This window comes from Archocentrus centrarchus, chromosome 19 (assembly GCF_007364275.1).
Source record: "Archocentrus centrarchus isolate MPI-CPG fArcCen1 chromosome 19, fArcCen1, whole genome shotgun sequence".
Taxonomy (NCBI): Eukaryota; Metazoa; Chordata; class Actinopteri; order Cichliformes; family Cichlidae; genus Archocentrus; species Archocentrus centrarchus.
This window is the reverse complement of record NC_044364.1, coordinates 18,109,140-18,128,209: the sequence shown is the minus strand read 5'-3', so window position 1 is coordinate 18,128,209 and position 19,070 is coordinate 18,109,140. Positions and strand designations below refer to the sequence as shown.

Sequence of the window (19,070 nt, the reverse complement as noted above, 5' to 3'; positions counted from 1 at the left end):
TGTTGGGCTTACTTTATCAGCCGGCCACACTGGTACTAGTACAAAGGAGTATTAGGGCCACATTGAGAAAAAAATAATAAATTGTGCATTCTGAGAATAAATTCAAAATTTTGAGAAAAAAGTCAAAATGTGCAGATTAAAGTCGTTTCACGTCAAACAACTGCCACGACACGTCTGTTATACCCTCCAGAATGTCTTGTATTATGAGTTAGTGAAACTATAAAATCGGTTTTAGTAACAAGGAAATGATTTCTCTTTTAGTACACAAACACGATGTAGTGATAAGTATGAGGACGTTAAAGAGAGAGTGCAGAAAGCTGCATCTGCACGGAAGGAAAAACCACATAAACTGGCACTGGTTGGATGCAAGGATGGCTGCACCTTCGTACAGTACAGAGGGGACATGTAGAACCACAAGACACAATAACACAGCTGATCAAGTTGTTTCTACCCAAGGCATTTTGTAGAGAGTATAGCAGCTGTGGCCGTTATTTGACTTGAAATGACGACTTTGACGATTTTGACTTTATTCTCAAAATGCACAAAATGATTTATTTTTTTTTTCTCAATGTGGCCCTCACACTCCATATACTAGCAAGCTAAATATTTCAGTAGCACAAAAATAATTTAGTAACGCACAGAAGTGCAAAGTTTGATATGTTTTATTGGTCGAAAATATTTAATAATGGTCAAAAATGCATTTATGTAGGTTGACTGGCAACAGAACTGGTTCTTTAATTAAACAACGTTCTGACATGAAAAAATCCTCAGATAATGTAATGAACAAATTATTCACTTTTTAAGTTAAAAAAACAGCTATGAAAATATGCCTATTCAGTTTGAAACTCTAATCTAATAAATCTAAATAAATATCAATAAAAATAATAATAGGCAAAAGAAATAAATAAAAGTGATACCTCTCACATTTGATAGACAAGCTGTGTGCCTCTTTACAGCCCTGCGTTTAGCCAAACAGGAACACAAAAGGTTAAAAACATTGGCCTAAGCAGAAGAGCCAAAATGACTTTTGCGCCTCTCATTTGAAATTCATTGCAAATTGACTTCTTGTCCAGTAAGTAAATTTATCCTATGTATAAAAGTCAACTGACAAGCAAGCCATATTCATGGTAACATTCCCATTTTACCGCACCTGAAGCCGCATTCAAAGAGTTCCTGACTCCTGCGGCTGTCTCAGGCTCCCAAACACTCGGAGCTGTTCAGAGGAGGGCGGGGGGAGCGCATGTTGCACCTTCAAAATAAAAGCACGCGAGTTAAATTTTTTTCTCCTCCGCGGTGTAATTTCTGGATAGGACAAATGCGCCTGTCTCCAATATCCCCCCGGTTCCTACGCCTATACGCACACGTGTAGGATAACATGAAGTGTGAGTTATCTGAGAGACTGAACGATGTATACGTGGAAACAACAGGTAACAAGTAAAGACTAAAACCAAAGATGATTTTATTATCATAAAAACCATGAAACCAGACAACAGTCACATTAAGCTGATACCAGGGAATTTCTGGTATTTTTCCGGTACAGATGGCATATAATTAGGTCCAGCTTAAACCGAATGGTCAAGACCTCAGTCACCACTGAAGTGGGATAAATCCAACTCATGATCCTGATATTGTAATGCCATAAGTATTAGTATAAAGCTATAAAGTATTCCCAATGGGAGAGCTCATAACTGTGAATTTTGGGGCATTTATGCTTCACAAAGTAGAAAACAAAGTAGTAAATTTCTTTCAACGGATCACTGAAATCCATGAAAGTCAATATTTACAGTTAAAGTTTTTCCATTTTTGCTTCACAGATTAAAGATTTTTCTAACTACCAAAATGTTAGTGATGAAGCTTTACAGACACTTGATAAACAAACCCTGTAGGTCAAATTATTTATTTCTTTTTATTGCTGTACAGATGACTTACACCTATATTTACCTGTGAATAAATCACTGTTCTGTATGAAGGCTCGCTGGGTGAAGTTTGTAGTTTAAAAAAAATTGGATATCACACAGTTTCTTACAGTTAAATGAGTCCAAAACAGAGGTGATATCTTCTTTGGTCCTCCACTATCAAACGAGAGGTTGAATGATAACCTGGGCTCTTTAACTGCTTTAATTAAAACAGGTTAAAAATCTTTGACACAAAGTTTAAATCAACAGCAGCTCAGAACAATCAGACTCAAATCTTTTTTTTAAAACCGTAAGATCTGGAAAAGCTTATGCATGCTTCTGTTTCATCTAGACTGGACTCAGTCCAAAATGCTGCGTCCAGGTTACTGAGTGGGACAAAGAAAGAGTGCTCACATTACCGCAGTACAGCACTTCAGTTCTAAGTGTGCTACATAAATACATTTTGTTACTAAAATACTATATCCCACAGTCCTGCTCTTGTTGATGAAACTTATGGTCAGAAAATTCTAATCTTCATCCTCAATACGACCTGATTATTTTGGCTTTTAGAGTCTGAAGTATTAGAAAAAAAAGGTTTTTTTTATATGCCCAACAAAGAAAAATAAATGTGTATTTGACCAGAGAAAGGTTTTCTCTGAATTTTTATTCACTAGTTCATGACATTTTAAATCCTGAATATTCAGTTGGAGGTGCAAAATTGTCATCATCTTGTTTCTGAAAGATGTTTATAGTCTCTAGAAATCTGTTAAATTCTAAAGTGTAATAAATGTCTTCAAAAGCAGCTTTTATTTTGAAGTCAGAATCATCACACTTCCTGTATGACTCCTATTTCTTTGGCTAAATTAACTTGGGAGTGTTCAAATTTGTCATTTCTTTGTTGCTCAACCTCCAGCTGATAAAGAGTCCCCAGTTATTCAGTAAATTCTTGTTTTAATTAAATGCAATACAAACATACACTTTCATACATATACAGGTACAATAAGTTACCCATAAGCAGTGTCACAACTCACATTTTCAGAGCTGAAGCACTAAAATGATACTGCAGACATTAATTACTCTACATTTCATACACAACATATATATAATATACACGCAGTTGTCTGAGCTCTTTGAACTATTATAAATATGTAGGCGGTTGGACTGATGAGCAGGCATGATGACACTTATTGCTGGATCTTCACTCGAAGTGTTGACATACTACGCTGCTGCTTTCTGACTACGCTCGATGGCCATCCTCTCCAGCCGCTCAGTGTAGAAGCCGTTAAAATCCAGCCTGAGACATCATCAAAGTAAATAAATTATAATGGTTAATTTTATCTGAAATAAAAGCTTTATTTTATTACAGTGCGTACCTCTAAGCAGACGTTAGCGCAGAAACATGTTTAATAGGTACTTACTGTAAATTCCTGTTTAAAAACCTTCTAAAGTTAAATAAAGTTATCAACATAATGCAAAGAAATAACCATTTTGAAGCCCTATGCATCATGTTAAAGAGACATGAACTGAAGGTGAACTGGGGGTCAAGCTGTACTTTTGTGTAATTCCACTTTGTACCACAAGATGGTGCCATAACAAATAACGTGATCTTTATTTAACCAAGTAGGTCATGAAGAGCACATTCCTATTTACAATAGAGGCCTGGCAAACGGCAAATCCTCTTAAGGAAATGGGGGGCAGGGTTAAAAGAAACAATTCAGCCAGTGGTAAAACACTGCGCCCCTTATTGTGAACGGTTTATTTAAAATTTAGAGTACTTTTTGTAATCATTGTGCACTGGTGTAGAGTATTCAGATGTGTGCTGCTGTTAATTTTTGATATTTATCTGCATTTTCAAATAAGCATATGCTCTTAATGACCTACCTCGGTGGATATCAAACATGAGGCCCAGGGGCCAGAATTGGCCCATCAAAGAGTCCATTTCCAGCCCTGTGGATGGCTTTGAAAGACTGTAATTTTAAAGATATATGTCTGAGTGTAAACTCTGCGCTGATGAGTTTCTTTGAATTAATGCAGCAGCATTTCTGAAGAGTGAGGTCCCTGAGACATAGGCTGCATTTTATGAATGCTTTCAAAATATATTTAAACTTCTTTACACAAGAAGAAAAGCTTATTAGGCAAAACAAATGACTTACCTGGTTAAATAAAGGTGACACTGACTCACTGCACCTTCTTGTGGTGCAAAGTGGTATTACACAGAAGTTAAACAGCTGATCTCTCTTCAACACAACACAGAAATGTTTGGGCATAAAGCCGTGGTGTGTTTTTCTAATTCTGTACTTAGGTTTAGTTCATGCTTGAAGATTTTTACCCATTTTAAAACAGAAAATTATGATAAGTACCTTTGAAGTTTATCACATGATCACATTCTTCATTTTTAAATGTGCATTTTTTTTGTGTAAAAACACAATATCTGAATTATAATCACTTAATAAGTTGTAATGGTTATTACATGTTAACAACTGTTATTAGATCCAAAGAACTGACATTCAGCCTCATTTCTGTGCAAATTAATGGTGCTTACTGTAGCAAAAATAGTATAACTCCTTTGAGCCTGTGTGTTGGTAGGAAGTAAAAAAGAACCATTGGTTTGCTTTGGCACATAGAGATTAATACATGCATATTCATATATGCTGACAGATGTACCTGTAGATGATGCTGATCATGCTGTGCTCACAGTCGTTGGTGCTGTAGATGCTCAGCTTGTCCAGCAGGTCCAGCAGCAGCATGCTGAAATTACTGTCAAACTTGCTGATGGTGGCTTCAAACCCAGCATCAGACTGGAGGGAGTCCACATGCTCAGCTAAAAACTGAAGCAGCCCAGAGGAAAGGATGGGGAATAAACACATATAGAGCTGTTATATACTCTAATTTACAATATTTAACACAGATGTTCTTCATTCTGGTCCCATGTCCTATGGGGATGCATTTTTTTGCTCTGGCCTTAGTGCTTAGTTCCAGAACACAAAATTTGGGGAGGTGAGTATTTAAATTAATCATCCCAGCATGATTTACCCTCCCCTCTGAGAGGAGGGTGTAGCGATGGATGTTTTGTACCTTCGTGGTCAGCCTCTTCTTCTCCGGCTCGTCGGCATGTTCGTTCTGCTGGGAAGGCTCATCCATCGTCCCCTGCTCCATAGAGAGACGCTCCAGTCTCATGCTCTGTGTGAACCGCTTCATCAACAGAGAGAAAAACATCAATTTGAGTCATTTTCAGGTTTTATATCGCTCTCGCATTTCTAAAACTAGCCTTCAATTAAAGGGAAAACTGGAAAAATTAACATTTCTGAAGAATCTACCCCAATATTCTGACTGCAGTGAAGATGCTGCACAAAACCCACAACATGTGCTGCTGCAGAAACATGTCTGTTGACTCTTTTTGGAAGAAAAAACATCAGGACCAGTGCATCTAGATTTTTAGCCTTTGAGTTGATGGTCATTGAAAAGTTACAGATGCCCAAACCAGAACTGCAAAAAGCCATCTCCTTATTCTTCATACAGCTCTGCTAAGGGGCAGTATGGCAGGACAGAAGCCTTTTCTTATGGAAAAAAAAAATAGCTAAACTTTTCAACAGCATACATCAAGTCTCTCAAAAGCATGTGGGAACATGTGTTATGGTCTGACGAGACCGACGGTGAACTTTTCGCACATAAACACATATTTTGGAACACCACACCCACAGTGATGCACGGTGGCTGCAGCATCATGTTTTGGAGCTGAGGGAATTATGAACAGTTCCAAATAGCAGTCAATTTTGGCACAAAAACTTCAGGCCTGAGCTAAAAAGCTGGAGGTAAAAATAAGTTTCACCTTTCAGTAACGAACTAATGCATACATCCAGATCAGCCTAAAGAACAGCTTCATCAGAGGAAGAGTAAAGTTTTGGACGCAGACCTGAAGCCAACTGCAGATCTGAAGTGGGCACTGCCCCCACAGCACCACAGATCTGGAGCTCTTTTGGGAGGAAGAGTGGGAAAATATTGAAAATATAATACATGCCATGCTGACAAACTCCTATCCAGAAAGACTGAATGATGTAATAAATTCAAAATCAAAGTGTTAGTGTAGGGGTGCACTTATTTATGCAACCAGGATATTGCAAGTTTTTCCATTTGCAGGACTCTGAATCATTACAAAAACATGCTATTTTAACTTTTAATATCCACTCTATGTAAACAGCTTAAAGGCAGACATGCTGCTCTTTGCTTCAGTTGTTGGTCTGTCACAATATTAAAATGCATGTGCAGCAGTTTTTATGCTGAAATACATGAATTTACCTCAGTTTCATAAATCATAAAGGGGCACTGTAATCAAATACTTTATTTCTGAATTTGTGACTTCCCAATCGCTGGTTTTATTTTGGATACGCATACAAGTCATGAAAATACCTGCATGCAGTTTGTGAACATGACGCAGACGGACATGAGCTTGGAGAAGATCCTGAGCAGCTCGGGGTTGGTCAGCATGCAGTCCTTCAGGCAGTTGTCCAGGAAGCTGGTGTGATGGCAAAGCACATCATCGATGTTTGACGCCTGGAGACAGAGAAGAGAAAAATCACTTTCCCTGAAACCTGCATGTCTCCTTCTCAGTGCTCCTCAGGGTCCTCCATTAATCACTTACCGTTTTCAGGTTGCTCTCCATGATGTGCCAGGTGGGCTCCATCACCTCAAACATCATGTAGTACTGGATGTTCTGCACAAAGTTGAGCATTCGCTGTCGGAGGGCGAAGGCTGCAGCAAACCTGCGTAAAAGGTGGTTAGAACAGAAAGTGAGGACATTCTGCTGGCTGAGAATTTTACACTGGATTTACGGCAGCTCACCATTTGGCGGAGTGTAAGGAGTACTGCCGGAAGTCTTTGTTACTGATCCAAACGTTGCACAACAGCCGCTCCACGTGTTTGCAGTAAAACATGTGTCTGAACAACATCTGGTACCTTGTCAGTGCTTTCCTGGAACATGAGTACAAACATTAGAGCTTCTAAATAAAAGTGTTTGTCTCCATTTGTTTCCATTTTTGTCTTAGTGCCAACAAATTTAATTCAATTAAATCAAAATTCACTTTAAAATTATATTCTGGATCTTCTAAACACCTTCATCTTGCTGCTGGAGATACGCACTAGAGAACCAAATGTTTTCCCCAACAACCACAACAACCAACTGTTTTAGGAGATTACTGAACTTTATTCCCTGAGCTCACATTTAAATATTTACCCTGCAAAAACACGAGTATTTCTATTTAATATCTGCAGTTTCAACAAGGCACATTTAAGACAATTTAAGACCAATTTTAAAAAGGTAATTTCTGACCTTTTTCAGAGTCTCAGAATTAATTATTTGATATCAGTGGGATTTAAATGCCTTTTATCACTTTAATCAGACAAATTAAGGAATTTTTGGTCATTAATTTGAGTTCTTGAGTATCTTGATAGCGAGGCGAGGTCATTTTTAATTTTTTTTTTTTTTTTTACATTTTAGGGGAGTATCAAACAGCTGATTCATTTAGAAAACAGCAGTACATTGAAACATTTTTTAAATGGCTAAACCCAAAATATTTACAATCCCAATTTTCAAAGACAAGCAGGGAAAACAGACAGATTCCCAGGTTATAAGATCTACTGTGCCCTTTGTACTTTTCTGCCATCTTTAATAAGCTTTAGTTTTCTTACTGTCATAATAATGAAGCGATGCAATATTTTACCTTCATACAATGAACATATTGCCAGTTACAGTCCCTTAAAGACAAGAAGGTGGATTAAATTTGGTACTTTTTAAACTGAAAAATGCTGATTTATTGTTGGTTTAACCCATTTTAAAGAACTCATTTTTTGCTGTTGATGCATCAAGTTTTTTACAGGTTGTACTTTTTTTATGTTTTGCTCAATTCATGGATGAATAAATATCTTCTGATTTATTTATCTAAATATGTGAATTCAGACCAAATTCACTGGAGCTCTGAACCTGTTGATGATGAGTGATAGCGGCCATTTGACGATGTAGTCAAAGGAGAAGGCCTCGAGCCCGCTGAGGGCCACGTCCGGTGGATCGGCGTTGATGATGGCCTTCTCTTGTTTGGTCTCGATGGCCAGCACTCGCAGCAGCTGAGTGATGACATCATGAGGCATTAAGTCGATCTGTGGAAAGAGAAAAGTTTAAAGCTCACATTTTACCAAACTGGTAAAAACAAAACAGACATGGAAAGCAGTCAGTTTCCACCCACCTTCAGGTCATCTTTGAAGGGGTCTGTGTTGGCCGTGCTCATCCTCAGAGCCAGCTCCAGAAGAGCTTCCAGTCTGGGAGGAACGATGTCATCCACCGGCTTCTTCATCTCCTCCTCCGTCAGGTCCATGAAGTGCACAAAGAAATCTCCTTTGTCCATCAGAAAGTAATGTTTGATTGATCTGAAGGAAGAGAGCACCAACATTTGTAAATGATCCAATCACTACATACAATAATCAAATGCCGGCTGCTGGCTTTGAGTTCACGTGAGAAGTAAACTCACTATCATTATGCTTTCCTTGCTACTGGCTACTAAAAGAAAAAGGTGGGTCTTTATCAGACTACCTGTTCAACAACTTAAAAATGGTTGGTTTTACACAGCAACAGAAAAACTGAATTAAGAACAAGTTCAAACTGATGCCACATCATTTAAGTGTAGCAGAAAGCTACACTTAAATGTCACATTAAATGTCACATCTTCCAACAGTGACACCTGCAGCATGCAGGGATGAGTTTAAGAGGGAGCTCCCCATTTAGTCCATTACATTTATATTAAAGCTTTGGTTATTACTCTGCAGAGTTGGATTATTAAAATGAAATCTAACCAGTTAATTTATTAAAATGACCGTTTTTAAAATAATGGGGGAATAAGCCTCAGATCTACTGGCCCAGAGGTCTGAGCAGGGAGTTGGACCCAGTGCGTTTCTGAAAAACATACTGAGTCCAAGCAGTGTTTAAAGCCTGTCTTTGGGTCGCTGCAGGTGCCTGCTGACCTGCAGCTTCCACTGTTAGATGCCTGTGCAGGCAGAAGAGGACAGCAGGAGGCCTGGGAAGCAGTGAATGTCCAGAAACCTGCACAGTAACCACGCGAAGAGCTTTGGAAAGCGAGCAGCCAATTTTAATGTAGACCATAATTTTGTTTTATGTGTTAGTTATAACAAAAACAGTTCACACAGAATCTCATCCTCTCCTCTTGCCACAAACTATTCAAATACCTCAGACGTGAGACCAGCTCCTTCTCCTCCATGAGAAAGTCCAGAAGCACCTTGCTGGCATAGTTGTAGGCTTTCTCTATCTGCTCCACGTAGGCTCTCTCCTTCAAGGTATACAGCACCTCCTTAGCATCAGGACACGTCACGTCCCGGCCACACTCCCGCACCACATTGAGATATTTCCCTGCACGATAACACATCTAAACGCATCGCCTAAAGAATTCCAGTTTTATGTTAAACAAAGTGTTCTGCTTTTACCTGTGCTTAGTATTTTGTCTGCCATCTTCTGTAGAAAGGAGGGAATCCGATGTTGCACAATGGTATATCGCTGATCCCAGTACTTGTCATTGTAGTCTTCCTGGATCTTCTCTTTCTGCAGCTCATGCTCCTCCACCATGAACTCACTGTGGAGACACGAAATATGAGTTTTATGTCTGTGTAGATTCTCAGTCATCCAGGTCATAGTAGTCTCTGGAGCTTGAAAAAGGCGACTGGACTTCTTTTTGTTTCTTGAAGACGTTTCACCTCTCATCCGAAAGGCTTCTTCAGTTCTCAACCAAATGGTGGAGAGACCCAGGTATTTAAACCCCTGTGGGCGTAGTCCCATGGAGGTGGTTATGACCCTCTATTGATCATGTGCGTGAACACATGTGCCCAGGTGTGAAGAGGGCGTGGGTCATATTTAATCAGTGGTTTCAGTTGAAACCAATTTAGGACTCCGCTCCATTGTTTCCTGTGGCCTATTGAGGTCACTGGAACAAAGGTGTGAATGGGGGTTGAGACGTCTGGGAAGGGAGCTCAGGACAGCACTGTAAGCGGGGGAAAGTTGGTGACGTAATCCACCTCCTCTGTTCAATGATGGTTGTTCACAGTGGACATAGATGGCTTCTTGTCCACTACAGAGAATAGGAAGGACAAGAAGAAAAACATTGTCATCCCATATGTGTCGGGCTTGTCGGAGAAACTCAGAAGAATTTTCTCCAAGCATGACATCCCAGTATACTTCAAACCAAGTCACACCCTAAGACAAAAACTGGTTCATCCCAAGGACAAGCCCGCCAAACACAAGATCAGCGATGTAGTGTATGCTGTTCAGTGCAGTGAAGAGTGCTCGGACCTCTACATTGGTGAAACCAAACAGCCTCTTCACAGGCGAATGGCACAACATGGAGGAGCCACCTCGGCAGGACAAGATTCAGCAGTACATCTGCATCTGAAGGAAAAAGGGCACTCTTTTGAGGATGCCAATGTTCACATTTTGGACAGGGAAAACAGATGGTTTGAAAGAGGAGTGAAAGAAGCCATCTATGTCCACTGTGAACAACCATCATTGAACAGAGGAGGTGGATTACGTCACCAACTTTCCCCCGCTTACAGTGCTGTCCTGAGCTCCCTTCCCAGACGTCTCAACCCCCATTCACACCTTTGTTCCAGTGACCTCAATAGGCCACAGGAAACAATGGAGCGGAGTCCTAAATTGGTTTCAACTGAAACCACTGATTAAATATGACCCACGCCCTCTTCACACCTGGGCACATGTGTTCACGCACATGATCAATAGAGGGTCATAACCACCTCCATGGGACTACGCCCACAGGGGTTTAAATACCTGGGTCTCTCCACCATTTGGTTGAGAACTGAAGAAGCCTTTCGGATGAGAGGTGAAACGTCTTCAAGAAACAAAAAGAAGTCCAGTCGCCTTTTTCAAGCTCCAGAGACTATGAGTTTTATGACAACATTTTATACAGAAGTCTGCACTCTGGGAGCAGCTGAACCTGTATGGATCCTTGATGATGCCCCTGTAGATCCACTTCTCCAGGATCTCAAAGTATGGGACGCTGGCTGCTTTGGTGAGGTAGAGACACAGCTCCTGAGCCTGGCTATCACCGGTGTAGTTGAAGGTCCTGTCATGGAGGAGGCTCAGTGTGGACCCACCCATACACTCTCCTTTGTCCACTGAGGATGCTGAGCAAACAGAAGAAAACATCATTTAATTTAATAAAAGCACCACAAGTTAAACTGTTTCACTTTTGTTGGGCTGCATCTGACATTTTTCAATAATCAGGCATTTTCAAAGTATTCAGTGGTGTTTGTGTTTAGTGTTAGTGAATCTAGGTCGAGTTTGCTGGGTTGTATTCTCTTTTAGATTAGATCAGATCAGATTAGATAAAACTTTATCCATATGTTTGTTTATTGTGATTTCTGCTGTGTGTGTGGCTATGTTACCTGTAAAAACTGCTACTGGAACTTTAATTTACCTGATGAAACCTTCCTAAAGGGTTTAATAAAGTTATGTTGTGCTGTGGTAGGGCTCAGGCTACTGCTCCTCCCCTCCCTCTGTCCTCCTGTTACTGGATTTGTCCTTCCTGGATGTGCTTCCCTCCCAGCACACCACGGTGTAGAACAGGACACTGGTTATGACGGACTGATTAAACATCCCCAGGAGTTTCCTGCAAATGTTAAAAGACCGCAGCCTCCTCAGGAAGTACAGTCTGCTCTGTCCCTTCCTCTACAGATGTTCTGTGTTGCATGTCCAGTTCCAGCTTGCTGTCTAACCACAGTCCAAGGTACTTGCAGGTGTCTACAGTCTCTACCTCAACTCCCTCAATAAGAACTGGTTGTGACCTTGGTCTGGACTTCCTAAAGTCAATGACCAGCTCCTTGGTCTTTGAGGTGTTGAGCTGAAGGTGGTTCCTGTGGCACCAGACAGCTAAGTCCCTCACCAGGCTCCTATACTCCTCTTCTCCGTCAACCCTGATACACCCTTAATGGCTGTGTCATCAGCAAACGTCTGGATGTGACACAGCTCAGAGTTGTAGCAGAAGTCTGCAGTGTACAGGGTGAAGAGAAGAGGGGCCAGCCCCACCCCCTGGGGGTGCTCTGATGTTGTTGATCACAGTATGTCAGACATGGTGTCTTTCAGCCTGACTGTAACCTGTTGGTGAGGTAGCTGGAGATCCAGGTGACCAGACAGGGGTCCACTCTCATCCTATTCAGTTTATCCTGAAGTATAAGGGGCTGGATGGTGTTGAAGGCACTTGAAAAATCCAAGAAGAGGATTCTCACCATGCCACTTCCCTTATCCAGATGAGAGTGTGCTCAGTGCAGCAGGTAGAGGATAGAAGATGGCATCCTCCACACCAACACCTGTCTGGTATGCAAACTGTAGGCAGTCCTGGGCGTGTTGCACCTGGGGTCTGAGGAGGCTGAGGAAGAGCTGCTCCAACGTCTTCATCAGATGTGAGGTGAGTGCCACCGGTCGGAAGCCATTCAGCTCACTAGGCCGGTCCTTCTTCGGTACTAGAATGATGCAGGATGTCTTCCAGAGGGTGGACACTCTCCCCAGTTACAGACTGAAGTTGAAGATGCGTTGAAGTGGTTCATCCAGTTCAGCAGCGCAGGTCTTCAGCAGTCGGGGGCACACACTGTCCGGGCAAGCTGCTTTCCTAGGATGAGGCTTCCTTAGCTGACCCCTGACCTGGTCCGCATTACTGCTTGGAGAAGTCTGTGCTGTAGTGGGGGAGGAGGAGGGGAGTGTGTGTGTGTGTGTGTGTGTGTGTGTGTGTGTGTGTGTTGGGGGGGGGGGGGGGGGGGGGGGGGGGGGCACGGGCTGATTGAACCAGTTAAAAAAAAGTTGTTCAGTTCATTTGCCCTCTCCACTGACCCCCCAAAGTGGGTCAGATTGCCCTCCAGTGGTCAAGTTAACTGATTGACCTTCAAATGAGGGCCAGACTTTGGAAAACACCTCCTAACCTGCAGCCAATTCTGCCAGACCTGCTAAAAAACTCTATGACCTGTGATCCACAAACTGCTTTCCAACTTTTACACAGTGAAAACATTCATAATTCCTCCTCACCACTAATCCACAAATTTAGCCCTTTGACAGATCTACATATTTTCTTAGTATTTGTTTTGGTAAACATGTTTTCCCCCGGAGTTTATACTGTATCTCTCCAATAACCTCTGAACACAGTTTGGAAGTGGATTACATTTTAGGGGTTATAGTTCAATAAAATGTCCTGGTATGGTGTGTATTTCTCCTCGAATTTTTAAAGTGCCCCACTTTAAGTTATAAAGTGCACTGAATCGACTCCACCCTGACTAAGGAAAAGTAGCACTCCATTTTTAAGAGACTGCACCCACCCTCTGGTTTGCATCTTGTCCTTCTTTTACACCAGGATGGTGCCAGAACTCATGCATAACCTTCATCAGGCTCCAAAACAAGCAAATAATGAACACACTTTTAAACCTGTGCATATCTGGTGTTTTAAAATAGTGGATTAATGCGGTACCCTGTGGCCTTAACTCGTCCTCTTCTTGTTTCTTTGCAAATGCTGAAGCCATCACGGTGCACGGCAGACAGCAGGGGGAAAACAACACGCAACCACAACCTACTGGGTCATGTTCAGTCTCTTACCGATAGACGCCAGTATCTCCATGGTCCGCATGGTGGGCTGAATGTAGAACCAGAGCTTCTGCAGGGATAGGAGGCCCTGTCGCTGGAGGTGCTCCAGCTGAGTGACCAGGATCAGATACTCCTTCATCAGCGTCCTCATTGCTGCTGTCAGGGCGTGGTTCACCTGGCCATACTCGAAAGATGATTTCTCCTCAATGAAACTGGAGGAAAAATGCAACCTTTTAATAATCTTCTATGGTAGTCACAAAGTTTCCTACCCCTTTCAGGCAAGTTTCACAATAGTAATAACTTACATGTATAGGTACCACTTTATAGATAATATTACATAATAAAATGAAAAACAGCAGACTAAAAAACATTTTAAGACCTTTGGAAATTAAACGTAGGACTTTTAAACTGTTTTGTAAATGTTTATATTAACACATATTCAGGACCTGGAGGTACGCTGATGATCCAAGCAGCAAACTGGAGGTCTGAAAAATGAAGTCCAAATGTGTAGGTCTTCTAATGTCCATATGAGGCTGTCTCCAGACTCTTATATTACAATGTCCAACTTTACAGCAGAAATTATCATGTTTACAGGCTGCTGCAAAAACTACTTTGCTCTCTAAAGCAAATCTCCTCCTCCAATAACAACAACTGTAGAAACAGTGCGATTTCTTTGTATAACTCACCAATTTAAACTTTATTAAAGCTTAGGGGTGTGTCACTGAAATGAGCCTTCCAACCATGGTTATCCTAGTTCATTTTGTGACCTGCAATGCTGGTTGTTTTTCTTTTGCACTGACTAAATCACCTCAGTGGGCATGCGTGTTGTTAACCAAGCCTGTTAGCAGTAGCACAGTCCATGCTCTTACCGTGTTATAGTGGAGTAGTACGAAGCAACTGGTAATATTCTGTTGACCAGCTCTTGACAGACATGTCCAACGTTGGATCACGATGAAGGAGCGATTCTGCCGCCCCAGCACAGGCTGCGCGGTGATGTCTCGCCCGTCTACTCCGATCAGGACGAACAGCAGATCCTCCACCAGAGCTTGTTCCTGCGTCCCCAGGGGCAGTGTACCTGACCACAGACAGCAGCCACATCAATCCGCTGGAGACGACTATATTCAGACTACACACTACAGAGGTGAATGTGAATTATTGGCTCACCAACGGGCACAGCTGGTTCTCCTTGAGGGGTGGGGCTGGTGATGAAGTCTCCGATGAGAGCTGGACGATCGTACACCCAGTTGGGGAAGATGGGGTTGGGCTGGGTGGGGTTCTTCTTGTTGTGTTTGTCCCTCAGCATTTTCCGTGTGACTTCTGCAGGCTGCAGGTAAATTCCAAAAAGAAAAACCCTCAGGATTTAAAAGCAGCATCAGATGCTAAACTGGGTGAAATTGAACCTAATATTTACAAATAACAGTAGGGTCACCCATTTAACTTTAATCTAGATAGTACTGGATTAATATTATAGGGAAGGCAACTAATAATAAATATTTGCTCCTGCTCCAGGCAGTGTTTTAGTCACAGAAAGATGAGAGCAGCTGGTCCTGTATACAGGGATTCGCACTGGGGAAGCTCCTATCAATATTTTTATTGATCTGCAGCTTTAAGATGCCTGCTCTTAGTTTTGGTTCACTCTCACATTCTTGTGGTGCATTGACACCAAGCCTGAAGTAAAGAATTTCCTTTACGCTGCTTTGCAGAAACCCACCAGCTGGGATTCTCCTGATGCTAGTGATCAGAAATGGTGGAGGAGCTTACAGACGCTATCTGAGAGCTGTGGGAGCACAGGGTTCAAATTTGCTTTCAAGCACAGAAAGGAAAAAAGGAGAGGAGTTCAAAAAAAAGTTCTAGCTCTTTGTTTTTGTGTTAATGGCCAGAGATTCAGTCTCTAACCTGTTAAGCTTCAAGAATAAGAAACCATTAAAGGGACAATCTCTGTAATCTCCAGCTTTACATTTTCATTCTGGGGCTCGGCTCCAGGGAGGAGCTTTGCATGATTCACAGTTCAGAATAACCCTTCTTTATATGATATTGGGCTTTGGTGCAGCTTCAGTTCATTAACTGTTAGAACCAAACTGTTTTAGCTCATCCCCCCTCAAATCAGCTTTCTTCTGATTGGCTGCCCCTCACAAACAGGTTTGTGGGAGTTGTGTGCTCTCTTTGACATCATACAGAGCCAAGAGTCCAAAAACTGCCTGAAACTCTGTTTCCATAAATTTGACCAATAGACACATCCTATCTGGATTAGTTTTCTGGCTGAGCTCATTAGTTTCTTTCAGGTCTAAGCCAACCTTCAGAGAGTCACAAGCTAATCTAACCTTCAGATCTGTAGAATCTAAGTAAGAGAAGCTCACCAGCGGAGCGTTGGAGCTGGCTGTCACGTTGCCGAGCTTCTTACGCAGCTCGTCCAGCTCCTGCATGGACATCTTGGTACTGGTTTGAGGCAGAGTGTAACTGGTTGTCGTGGTTGAGGTGCCATTCGCTGAAGACTCTGATCTCTCTTTGGCATTCTGCTGCAGAAACTGGAGGGTCTGCAAAAGACATCATGGCAGAGATACAAAACTAGATTCAAGTATTTTATCAATCAACTTTCTGATGGAGGGACATAAATCAGTAAACTTCTTGCTTCTTCTGGTATCTGGATAACCATGTTTTGCTGTGTATGTATGATGCCTGCAGCAGATTAAATCATCAAACTACTTTGCAAAATTAATAATAAGGAAATACTTTTAGTCAGCCAGGCTTTGAAGAGACATTTGGGCTCTATGGCAAACAGAACCAGATGAAAAGCAGTGTGTAAATGAAGCATTACCTCTTTGTCCTCACAGAGTTTGGAGAGCAGATACACCAAAGGGTCGAGGTTACGAACATTTTTAGACTTGAGCTCCTCATACTTTCTCAAGAAATCCTCCGGGGTTTTGGAGAACTCTGCTAACTTGACCTGAAAGTGACAAAACACATGATACGAAGAACAAGGGGCATGAAATCTTATTTAGAACCCACACATGAATAGTGTCCGGTTTTAAGAATAAAACAGACTAAAACATTTTGATCTGAACATATGGACAAACGTGATTGATGCTGCATATGAGTGGCTTTTTAATTTTTTCATGTTCATTATTGTGATTACTACAACCAAAAACATTAGGGTCAAGGATGTGATCACCATTGCAAAGATGGGGCTCAGAGCCCATCCCTCGTGTAATCCCACCCCCACCTTGAACCCATCTGTCAGTCCTACTGAACACCTCCCCGCTGTCCTCATACATGTCCTGCACCACCCTCACACACTTCCTCTCTCAGCACCCCATCATCTGCTTTCTCTGGATCCACAGACACATCACATCTGTAGTGCTCTTTCTCAGCATGATCATCACCTCTCTTCTTAACGTAGCTTCAACAACTCTTTCCCAGATCTTCATGGTGTGGCTCATCAGCTTCATCCCTCTGTAGTTACTACAGCTCTGCACATCAGCCTTTTTCTTGAAAACTGGCACCAGTAAACATCTTCTCCATTCCTCAGGCATCCTCTCACTCTTCACGATTGTGTTAAATCTGGTTAAAAATTCCTGATTTTCTACCTTTTACCTCATCCATCTTCAACTCTCTCTCGTTTTCTTCATTCAGCTACTGAAAGTACTCCATCCACCTTCACAACACACTTCCTTCCCATGTGGAATAACTGCAGTTGCTATATAATGATGTACTTGGGATTTTGCTCAAGCAAAGTGTAAGACGAATGACTAAAAATGTTGTCATGATAGTCCTAACTGGCTTGAGCTGAACTGAGCATGTCAGCAGTCTTCAAAACCAGTCTGTCATTTGCTGGGAGGAGTTAACAAACACTAATGTGGTGAAAGTGAAAGACCCCTTCTCAGGCCTGACTGTGGGAAAGCATCTTGATTAGAAAATAGATAAAAATCATAAACTAGTGGTAGGCTCTTGGACATATACGGGTTCAACCAGTGGTGCAGCAGATGAAGGCTGATGTCATCACTTTTTCAACCATCGATTTGCTTTGGGTAGGAAAATATTGCTTTGGAGGCTAGCTCTGCATAGAAAAGCATTGCTGTCCACCATTTTTGGAACTATTAATGAGTGCCACACCCCCCACTGTGTATCCGCTTTGAATCTGTCAAGTCTGAGCAAGGTTACAGGATGCTGAAAAGGTAGGTCAGTTTCAGATAAAAAATTAAAATGTTGCCAGCAATCAGGCAGTGGTGGTTGATGCTTAGGCATGATTTATGGGTCTTGAAATAGCTTAGTCTAGAAAATCAGGTGGACCTATGGACCAGCACTGTGTTTATTTGCACAGTAAATGTACCGATGCCGTTTTGATGGGTCTGTGGTTAGCATTTCAATTCCAGTCTACTCACTCCTGATTGGTGTGATGGCATCAGACAGGTAAATAAACACCTTGTGCATTGGTTTTGATTGGTTGGCTTTGCTCTATTTGTAAACAAAAACAAGTTATGTTTCAGAATTGATAATTTATGACATTATTTATGACTTACGCATATTTTAATGGGTTTTAATTTACCTTATGTAGATTTTTTTAAAAATGGCCTTTCAATTTAGAATAAGATGGAGAAACTGCTCAAAGTTCCGCATTGTGATCACAATTTTGTTAAGACTTCATTATGCATTTTCTATTGTCCTAAGTCCCGCTAATTGGAGCGCTTAAAATACTATAATTCGACTTTGAGTGGATGGATTTTGATACATTGGTAATTTGAAGGGTTGGACTAGCTCTATATCATTTACAACTCAATATACTAACTTTGAAGAAAATGTCCAAGTGCCTACTAGTAGAGTTTATTGCAAAGCTGACAATACAAAGAAAAATATCACTGCTGTCACTCCAGATGGCATAAAGGCCATTTTCTGCAGACATTAATACAAACCCACCTTTGCACTGTGCGCAGACACTGTGGTGGTGACATAGGGGGTCCTGTGTTTCTGCAGCAGGTCTATGTAGCCCTCGGCTCCGTCCCCGCCCCGCACATGAAGCAGGCTGAGCAGCTCATTCACGTCGTGGTGGATCCTGAACTCGCTCATGGCTCAGGCGGCTGCCGAGAGGACAGAGAGAGCACAGAGCTTATATCAGCTCAACTGAGGCTGTAACGCTCGCATGTTTATGAGATCCGAGGTGATGTGGAGCTAACGGCTGTTTATGCTAGCTGCCTAGTTAGCCATCTGCAGCAGAAGGATGCTAACTAGTAGCTAGCTGACCCAAATAGAACATAAAGCGATATGAAAGCATATTACAGCGTAACTCAGTAATACGAAGCCGCATTACAGGTGTAATCAAATCCGAAGTCATCACTCTACCTGGCAGTCGCTTTTCAGCAGCGTTCACCGGACCAGGTAGCATACGCGCCCACCACGATCAAATTCTTCTTCTCTAGCGGCGCAGTGATGACGCCATACTGACCCCTGCGGGTCACATACGGCACTACAGCTCCACTAAATGGCAACGCGTCACTCCAGAAGATCACCTTGCCAAGCTAAACCCCAAGAAGAGGAAGAACATGATCACC

General features: G+C 41.9%; 1 protein-coding gene across 1 annotated transcript; it reads right to left on the bottom strand.

Annotated features, from left to right (window-relative positions):
* Window positions 1-2,829: 2,829 nt before the first annotated feature.
* tubgcp2 (tubulin gamma complex component 2) lies at window positions 2,830-18,991 on the bottom strand. The gene is given in 19 exon segments (XM_030755863.1): window positions 2,830-3,189; window positions 4,560-4,723; window positions 4,971-5,087; window positions 6,303-6,446; window positions 6,535-6,655; window positions 6,735-6,863; window positions 7,873-8,045; window positions 8,132-8,312; window positions 9,126-9,306; window positions 9,381-9,526; window positions 10,898-11,087; window positions 13,540-13,739; window positions 14,397-14,474; window positions 14,476-14,602; window positions 14,692-14,851; window positions 15,885-16,061; window positions 16,343-16,471; window positions 18,439-18,599; window positions 18,862-18,991. Coding segments are annotated over 18 exon segments (2,643 nt in total). The 5' UTR covers window positions 18,589-18,599; window positions 18,862-18,991; the 3' UTR covers window positions 2,830-3,113.
* Window positions 18,992-19,070: the final 79 nt, after the last annotated feature.